This window comes from Cucurbita maxima, unplaced genomic scaffold (genome assembly GCF_002738345.1).
Source record: "Cucurbita maxima cultivar Rimu unplaced genomic scaffold, Cmax_1.0 Cma_Scf00049, whole genome shotgun sequence".
NCBI classification, from domain to species: Eukaryota; Viridiplantae; Streptophyta; class Magnoliopsida; order Cucurbitales; family Cucurbitaceae; genus Cucurbita; species Cucurbita maxima.
Window position 1 is genome coordinate 936,685 of NW_019272065.1, and position 9,415 is coordinate 946,099.

General features: G+C 36.3%; 3 protein-coding genes across 5 annotated transcripts; 1 reads left to right on the forward strand and 2 right to left on the reverse strand.

Moving 5' to 3' along the window:
- Positions 1-2,866, forward strand: LOC111471289 (putative E3 ubiquitin-protein ligase XBAT31). Its single transcript, XM_023117015.1, has 8 exons — positions 1-258; positions 333-392; positions 492-563; positions 657-778; positions 856-996; positions 1,072-1,179; positions 1,279-1,537; positions 2,158-2,866. The coding sequence occupies exons 1-8, from the start codon at positions 79-81 to the stop codon at positions 2,545-2,547; spliced, it is 1,332 nt and encodes a 443-aa protein (XP_022972783.1). The 5' UTR covers positions 1-78; the 3' UTR covers positions 2,548-2,866.
- Positions 2,867-4,501: 1,635 nt separating this feature from the next.
- LOC111471292 lies at positions 4,502-6,313 on the reverse strand. 2 transcript variants are annotated; one of them, XM_023117018.1, is made up of 5 exons: positions 6,093-6,313; positions 5,639-5,770; positions 5,470-5,559; positions 5,229-5,375; positions 4,502-5,021 (listed from the first exon to the last, which is right to left on the reverse strand). In XM_023117018.1, the coding sequence occupies exons 2-5, from the start codon at positions 5,723-5,725 to the stop codon at positions 4,692-4,694; spliced, it is 654 nt and encodes a 217-aa protein (XP_022972786.1). In that variant the 5' UTR covers positions 5,726-5,770; positions 6,093-6,313; the 3' UTR covers positions 4,502-4,691. The 2 variants fall into 2 exon arrangements, with proteins under 2 accessions (XP_022972786.1, XP_022972785.1); XM_023117017.1 differs by lacking the exon at positions 6,093-6,313 and having other exon boundaries at positions 5,639-5,861.
- Positions 6,314-8,049: 1,736 nt separating this feature from the next.
- LOC111471294 lies at positions 8,050-9,188 on the reverse strand. Of its 2 annotated transcripts, XM_023117023.1 has the most exons (3): positions 8,996-9,188; positions 8,592-8,893; positions 8,050-8,264 (listed from the first exon to the last, which is right to left on the reverse strand). In XM_023117023.1, exons 1-3 carry the CDS (start codon positions 9,103-9,105, stop codon positions 8,206-8,208), a joined length of 471 nt encoding a protein of 156 aa, XP_022972791.1. In that variant the 5' UTR covers positions 9,106-9,188; the 3' UTR covers positions 8,050-8,205. The 2 variants fall into 2 exon arrangements, with proteins under 2 accessions (XP_022972791.1, XP_022972790.1); XM_023117022.1 differs by lacking the exon at positions 8,050-8,264 and having other exon boundaries at positions 8,403-8,893.
- Between the last annotated feature and the right edge of the window lie 227 nt (positions 9,189-9,415).

Below are 9,415 nucleotides of genomic sequence, written 5' to 3' on the forward strand. Positions count from 1 at the left end.
CCTCCGCAGGCGGTGGCGCGTGAATCAGTTGCTGGGTACTTCTACATGAACTGACGGCGTAACCCACCTGGAGAGCTGATGGGTCAAGGGCTGAGCTGCGGCGAACACCATGAAAATGGGCTATTCCGAGCTGTGCAAAATGGGGATTCGGAGCTCGTTCTGGCTATGCTGGAGGCTGATCCAACTATGATGGAACTCACCACTCCTCGTACTAAAATGTCTGTTCTTCACATCGCCGCTGCTTATGGTCAGATCGAGGTGGGTCTTGATTCCTTCTATTTTGTTCTTTCTTTTCTTGATTTGTGAATGATTATTTGGGCATTTGTTATCAGATTCTTAATATGCTCTTGGATCGGTCTGTGAATCCTGATGTGTTGAATCGCAATAAACAGGTAATGATTTCATCTAATCGCTAAGAACATTTAATCCATTTTGTTTGCACTTTGAATCTCATGTTTTGGTTTAATTTGATTTGGATTTGATGAACTTAGACACCATTAATGCTGGCTACGATGAACGGGAAGATATCTTGTGTGCAGAGATTGATTGAAGCAGGAGCAAATGTTTGTGTCCTAATTTGTATGATTTATTGAATGTTCTTGGCGTATGCTTGTTTCAATTACATAACAATGTGTTTATTCATATGATATCAATAGATTTTGATGTTTGATACTCTAAATCGACGAACCTGCCTGCATTATGCTGCTTATTTTGGCCACTCTGATTGCTTAGAAGCTATTATTTCTGCTGCTCATTCAGCTCCTGTTGCAGCTACTTGGTTAGTTCTTATCCCCATAGATATTGATTTTTCGTGTTTTGATGCGTTATTTACATTGAATTGGATGTCGTCGACAGGGGGTTTATTAGATATGTGAATATTCGAGACGGAGGAGGTGCTACTCCGTTGCATATAGCTGCACGACAACAACAGCCACAGTGCATTCGGATACTTTTGGCGAATGGGGCTCTTGTTTGTGCTTCAACTTGTGCTTATGGGTAGATATTAAGCTGATTGTGATATTGATTGTGTTTGTATGAGCTGATGAGCTGATCTTTCATTACAATTTGCAGCTATCCTGGGAGTTCGCCTCTTCATCTAGCTGCTCGAAGTGGTTCGTTAGAATGCGTTCGAGAATTGCTTGCATGGGGAGCTGAAAGATTACAAGTGGATTCAGCTGGGTAAGCTCTAGCATGTTATATGAATCATGAACTTGTGGATCAAATATGATTATGAATACTCGATCTTAATTGCTCGAACTTGTTAATACATGTTTGTAGGAGAATACCTTACTCGATCGCTATAAAACGGAAGAATCGAGCGTGTGCAGCTTTGCTGAATCCTTCAGCAGCAGAGCCTCTTGTTTGGCCATCAAAATTGAAATTCATCAATGAGCTAAATGAAGAGGCAAAAGCTATGCTAGAGAGGGCCTTAGTGGAAGCAAACATGGAGAGGGAGAAGGCCATATTGAAGGAGAGTTCCTACTCATCTCCGTCTCCGTTACAATCCGATGTTGAGTTGGATGATGCAGAATCTGAGGTAATAACAGTTTTTCCGCTCGAACTTTCATGCTTTTGAGGTAATATTATTTAAGATCCCACCGCTAGAAGATATTGTCTTCTTTGGAATTTCCCTTTCGGGTTTCCTCTCATGGTTTTTAAAACGTGTCTGTTAGGGAGATGTTTTCACACCCTTATAAACAATGTTTCGTTCTCCTCCCCATCCGATATGGGATCTCACGATCCACCTCATTCAGGGCTAGTGTCCTTGCTAGCACTCGTTCCCTTCTCCAATCGGTGTGGGACCCCCTAATCTACTACTCTTCAGACCCAGTGTTCTTACTGGCATACCGCCTCGTGTACACCCCCCTAAGAGGCTTAGTCTCCTCGCTGACACATCGCCCGATGTCTGGCTCTGATACCATTTGTAACAATCCAAGCCCACCACTAACAGATATTGTCCTCTTTGGTCTTTCCCGCGAAGGTTTTTAAAATGCGTAAGCCAGGGAGATGTTTCCACACTCTTATAAAAAATGTTTCGTTCTCCTCCCCAACCGATGTGGGATTTCATATGACTTTCATCGAGTGAAACATACTGATATAGTTTCCTCAAACTCAACATATTCTAATTCTTATTTGCTCATCGAAACTTTCAAACAGGGGTGCGACGTCGAGTTATGCTGCATATGCTTCGAACAGGCCTGTACTTTAGAGGTCCATCCATGTGGTCATCAAATGTGTGCCCATTGCACTCTAGCCTTATGCTGCTACAAGAAGCAAAACACCTCGAGCACGTGTCTTACCGCCCCGCTTTGCCCGTTTTGTCGAAGCAGCATTACTCAACTACTCGTGGCAAAGACCAAGGTGGCTGATAATCAAGAATCTGAAGTTAGTTCATCGAAACCAAGGCGGTCGAGGAAGTCGAATTTCAGTGAGGGTAGCAGTAGCTTCAAGAGCTTATCAGCCTTAGGTTCATTTGGGAAGATTGGTAGCCACAGTACAGGACGATTTTCGGTTGAATGTGGCGAGGACGTCGATAAGAGTTTCTAAGGTAGCATCTTCCGATCGGAATCTTCTTCGACGGTCGATGTAACAAAGTCTTGGATATGGTAGAATACCAATGGTTATGTTCACTACACGTATAAAATCTACTTGAACGTCTAAGAAGCACGGCGACAAGCGTGGTTCATACGATTCGATCGTCTTAAGTAAGTATAAGGTGGTCGAGTATGTCGTTACTGAGTCAGGTATGCTTGGTGAGTACTTTGTTATGTTTTTGAGTTGTAACAAAGCTTCATAAATTGGTCAATAATTAGCTGTTTCCTTTACCAAGATATTTATTTTAGGTCCCTCAAAAATCTTTCTTCCACTTTTCATTTTAGTCCCTAAATTCTTAAGAATTCAACTAAGTGCCCTTTTGACTTTTAAAATTTGAATTTTGTTTAAATATTTTTAGTTGTTATGTCACATTCTATGAATAATAATAATAATAAAAATGTTGTTGACATGTCATGTCGTAGAAGTGAACGAGTCAGATGATAATTTTTTAATACTTTTTAAATAAAAAATAACATTTTTTAATAATTAATATGTTTATTTGAAGTTTGAGATTTTAAAAATACATGTTAATAATTATCGTTCTAATTATGTTATTTAGGAAACTAACCTCAAAAAGTAAATCATAATTATAAATATAGGAGGTCATTAATAATGAAACCAATTTTTATTAATGACAACATCAACACACTAATTATTATTATAATTTTTTTTAAATATTTTTCAAAGGGATAATAAATGTAATTTACAAGCATGTGGTAGAAAAAAAAAAAAAAAACAATAATTAGTCTTTTAAATTTCGTATGCAATAATTTAATTTCTATTTTTTTAAAAAAATCTATCAAAACTAAAGGTTAGTTTTTATTATTTAATGATTTAGACTTTTTTTTAATTTATAAATATATTGGATCTTTAATTAATCTATTAATGGATTGGGTAAGAAATCACACTAAATTTTAAAGTACCAAAAAAAAAAATAAAAATTGTTATAAAAACATCTCTATCATCATTCAAATTTGGATGAAAAACATTATATTTTTATTAATATTTTTAACCTATAATTTAAAAAAATATCTAAATTTGAATATCAATGAGTATTTTTATTTAAATCGGCCAAATAATTATATTCCAAAGTCGTGCAAACGTTATCCTTGTCGGATTAGCTCTTCCAATAGTGTAGACTGCAAACGTTGACCGCTATGGGTCAACTTTCTGAAACAAGCAGGAAAAAGAAACCATTCCGTTCTACTCCAAAAATTTAATATTTATACTAAAAAGAGGTCACAACCTTTTTTTTTTCATATGAAATATAAATTTATTTCATCTTTTTTTAAAAGTACATATATTGTTTTTAAAATTTGTTTATATAATGAAAATATAGATTCATTTTTTACGTCAAGGTCAAATCTATAAATGTTAATACAAATGTTGACATCTAGACAAAAATTTAATATCGTATCACCAGATATGGTATATAAATAATAAATAACGATTAAAAATTAAATATTTAAACAATCATTTAAACTTAAAACATCACAAATTTAGTCTTTTTAACTTGTTGATGAAGAGATCAATCGAAATCAAACTTAATAAAAAAAATTACTAACGGTTGATATTATTTATAATGGACTCAAACATTAGATTTCTTCAATCATCCAATTAAATAATGGAAGATCTAATATTTAAAAATTTCTAGCGAGTTGAATCCATTCATTGCGTATCCACAGTTGACAATTATTTAATTTTTTTTTTCATAAAAATATCTACATTTTACCTATGATTAAAATCAAAATCAACCTAAAGTTTTGAAAACTAGAAAATTTATTATCCTTCTCTTTAAAACAGGACATAATAACTTTTCTTTTTAGAGAGTTCTCTCAATCCCTCCCCTACTCCTAATTTAAACCGTCTATATTCACATTAATTTTTTTAGTAAACTTTTTGGGAGTGTAAGAAATTTTGAATGTACCATTCTAAAGAAAATAGTACCAAACACTTACCTCGTTTGGCCTACATTTAGATTAACTCTCCATTCGAATATGCACAAAAAGAGAGATGAAACCAAAATAACCAAACTAGAAAATGAAGGGTCCCAAGTACCTGACTTAAAGAGAGATTTCAAAATGAAAAACAGTGTTTCAGCTGGCCAACAAATTATTGGGACGTGGCCGCCCTTGCATCATTGCTCTCAGCTGGTCCCTCCGGCAATTAGCGGCGGTTCTCCTCCTTTCCGCTTCCAGAAAGTGAGCCAGCGAGTGAGTTCTGGTGACGCTCACAGCGTCGGTGCTTAGTTTACAGCAAAGAGAAAACAACCATGGCTTGGACTTGAAGTCGTTCTTTCTGTATCCTCCTAGGCTGGTTTCTGTGCTTCCCACTCTTGATGATCTACTAGAGAGCTCAACGATGCCAGAACCGCTGATTAGACTAGCTCCACTGATGCTTTTAGCATGGAAGAACGAACCACTTGACTGCAATCAATCAGAAACAAAGCGGGAGAAGTTAAAGAAAAATTGTGACCATTTATAACACAAAAAGTGCAAGAAAAGGGTTGGAAAATTGTTAGGAGGGAGTACTCTTCCCAAATTTCGGGGATGATCCTGCCTTTTGTGGAAGCCGATACTATTATACTATTATGAAGATTCGTAATTACTACGAAAAAAACAAGACGAACATACCTGAGAATCAAGATCTGAAGAGTCAGTGAAGGAGATCGGAGATCCAGTGGGCAAAGTGTTGAAGGAGATTGATCCGGAAAAGTCCCGGTTTTCCAGCAATCCAACTCTAGCATTTAGCAGTCTTAATCCCAAAGGCCACCCGTCGTCCTGGTTTAGAAATCAATTCAAACTTAAAAAAATTCCGCTCATTATTCAGAAGTATACAAAGTAAAGAAACTCTGAGACAGAGAGAGAGAGAGACCTGTTGAGCCATCAATACGCTGGACCTCCTAAGCGCTGGCTGAGACCGAGGTGGATGATTTGATATACTAGGAGACGCCAAAGGCGGTGGCTGCAGGCGAGGAAAATGTTAAGAAGAAAACCATTGAATTCAAATCATTAGAGAACAGACAGTAAGAGAGAGGGGTTGCCATTTGTTTCGAGCATTTTCTGATTGGCAGGGCAAAAGGGATGATAGAAAAGACCACAATGAGACTACTTTCGTACTGCAGTGACATCAGAGGCCCACAAACTCGACAGAAGGCCAGGGCAACGTCTATTCCCTGCTTTCATAGAGAACAGTGAGATATCCAATTACCCATATTCAGTCAATTCATATGAAGATGAACTGGAAGAAAATGGTAGAATTGAGATAAATTTAACAAGAAGAAGATAATGTTTGGAATAAAAACCAAGTTCAGATTCGATGCTGAGAGAAAAAAAGCAGATAGAAAAGAACAGAAAAAAAATAACAAAAGGAAATCGATAGAATCGCCCTAAAAAAAAACTAAAGAAACTGAAATGACGTTTTTATCCTTAAAATCAATGAATATTAACGCCCACAAATTAATTTTTTTTATAATAAACAGTGAAAATGGAGGGGACCTTTTTCTTTTTGGAAGTCTATTCCATGCTCCATGTCCATGTAAATGCAACTCCAAATGTCGACAAAAAGGGAAGTTTTACAGTAGATGGAGAGTCCAAAGCAAATCTCGTATCCCAATGATTCTCCAATAGCAGGGACAGAGTACAACCATCAGCAATGGGCAGGCATCTCTCCTCGTCCGTCGTGGTGGCCGAGTAAAGAAAAGGTCAGTAGCATCCATCTGTGGTGTGGCACCCTGCAGCCTGCAAGCAGCAGACATGATCAGAAGCATAGAGAATCAAAGGAATAGTAAACATCAAACAAATATCGGATAACCTATGATAAGGACCTCAAATTAACACCTCATACACTACTAGCGGTCAGAGATTGAGCAAATCAAAAGAATAATTCTTTTGCCTTTTCCTTTTCACGTCTTTTATAAATGGTTCCTACCCTTTATCTTTCACTTTCTTGTTCGGTTTAAGCCCTGCAGTATGGGAAACTAGTATATCAAATCAATAGTCATATATATATATATAGTAAGTAATTATGTATAGTAAAGATCTATATCGAGTAAAACTACATGTGATACATAATTATATATAGTAAATGATTATACCTAATAATAAACCGAATCATATATATACCTTGTATATACTTAAACTCATCAATATAAACTTTAACCTAATATTACTCTTGGCATTTTCTTTCTGTTCCTTACGTTTATCGTGTATTGTTGTGTGGTCCTAACAAATACATCTCAATACTAAATATTAATGTTAGAGTTTTATCTAGAGTTTATTTAGAGGGGAGCTTTAAGATGTAAGCTTCAAAACCCTTTTAAAACATTGATTGGCAAATCACCACTGATGCTGCCACTTAGATTTTATACAAATAGAACTGACTTCTTGGAAAGATTCCATCAGACAATGCTACATAAACCAAACTTGACACCTGACGTAACTACATTTTTTTTAAAAAAATAACTTACCAAATCCACCACAAAGCAAAGTGGGTCCCTCCCGCAGGCTTCTCATCAAGCGAATTAAAAAATAACTACATTTTTTTTTTTTTAATCTAATTTGGCTCCACGTTTGTCATGCAGAGTTTTTTACCAATCGAAACGCGACTAAGTTATGTTCGTCAAGTAATTTGAATTAACTGTTTATACAGCTCTAAAGACTGATCATATTTATGGCTCCCAAGTTAATCAGGTCTCTCCAGAACTAAAAAGGTGCAAAAAAATCATAACCATCAGACTAGCTAATCCTAAAATTACTAACTGTTGTACTACTCCAACCATAACTCACTACCCATATGAATGTTGTTACCCTCTTAAAAGCTTAAATTTTTTAGGATAAATGCATCTAAGTCCCAGAATTAGTATCTCCTTTTCTATTCTAATAATTTGAAAAGCAAATAAAATTTTATGCTTTGGTATGCAATCCCCGTTCTACTTCACAAATTCTCACAGAGAATGATCACAAAGAGCAATAGTATTATTCAATCAGTGATCAAAGATGATAGAAGCTATATATACTTCTAGGTTCTATCAAAAAACAGTAATACAACTAATTAAACCTTATATCATAAGTCTTAACCAGCTCAGTTTACCTAACACTAGCAAAACTTTAGTCATAAACAGCCAGAAAGTTAAAACAGATCTCTCTGGAATTTTTATGCTGGCTTGAAAAGAAGCGGGGAAATCTACCATGCTAAACACTCATACAAGAATGATCTTTCCATGCGAGAATATCTTTTCTCTCATATGCCAATGCAGAACTCTCGAAGTACAAATAACTTTAGGACAACTAAAAAATTACTTAACAAAATGATCATACAATAAGGCGCAGTTCAATTTTACTTGACAAAGTTTGGTTCATTTTCTTAAAGGACCATACTCATAGTAAAATGTTATCGGTTCATCAAAGTAGCGCTAAAATGTTAATGACATGTAATGTATGACATTAACCTTTAAAAATGGCAATCCAGAAGCATCAGAAGGGGAAAGCAAGGTACCAGTATTGCGCCTTCTGATACCTTCAAAGGGCGTGGCCACAGGTAGCCTCAGAGATGCGTGCCGTCGCATGCTATCCTTCTACTTGACCGCAAATCTCCGCGGATCCCTCCGAATCAGTCCTCTCGGCCGATAATTACAATCCAGCACGGATTTTGTGCTTTGATAGAAGTCCCTGGTAGAGAAATGCGTTTCCAGATTTTGCAAGGAAAATTATGTGCGTTATTAAATGGCCAGGGGATTTCAAGATTGGGATGAAGAATTCATCTCAGACGGAGAGAGGGCCCTTTGTATGACTACAAAATGCAAATAAACAGAAACAAGCCTCCAATCTTCTTTATTTCTATCCAGTTTTGTACATTCCTACATTTGTTAGTTAATATTTCAATTTCAGTTCATAATTCGAACAGTACCAACGCAGTCTGCTCAAATTTTTGAAACGGAGTAGAGATTTTAACATCTCCTTCTTCATCATTTTCTGTGAGATAATCAGAGTCATTACCGAGATTAACAGTATTAGTTTTCCCCTTTCCGACCGTCGAATCATCCATCAACATCCTCAATTCAGCGACGGGCCACTCAAAATCCCTAACCTCTCTCTTTACCGTCATCTTAGGAACCTTCTGCGCACGACTGATCTTCGAAGAAACCGCAGAGAGAAGAACCGGATCCAAGTAATCTTCGAGTTTCCTCTTCCTGCTCGCAGTTTCTCCTTCTTTTGCTTCTCGTTTACGATAAAGCCCCATGGCATTCGCCTCGAACTGCGATGAATTTCGACCTTGAACATCTTTGCCGCGAGAAAACCTGGAAATAAACACGAGAAATTCTAGAAGTTCAGGTCTCAAGGAGATTAAAAAACATTACTAGTGAAATTAATGGAGCAGTAAGGAGAATATCGAGATTGACGGCGTCGGAGGTGGAGAGTGAATCGACGACGGTCGAAGCAGCCGTCTCTGTATGTCTTCTACGGTGGCGCGAGGACTAAAACCTCCATCTCCTCCTCCGCCGACCTCCATTTTTCCTTCCCGCCAAAATTTATCTCACTGTTCCTTTTGTTTTGAAAGCACTAACTAATCGCTTGTTCTTCAATCTTCACTTTTACAAAAAAAAAAAAAAAGATAAAAAAATTACTGTTCAAGATTGGACAGATTTATGGATTCTCTATGGACAATTTTTCCTCACCTTTTTATATATTTTTTAAATATTGACTTATAACAAAATTTTAATGGATAATTTATATTTTTCAATATAATTTAATAAATTCAATAATATTTCAAACAAGAATAAATTATAAAACAAGTTTGTATTAAAAAAAAAAAAAAAAAA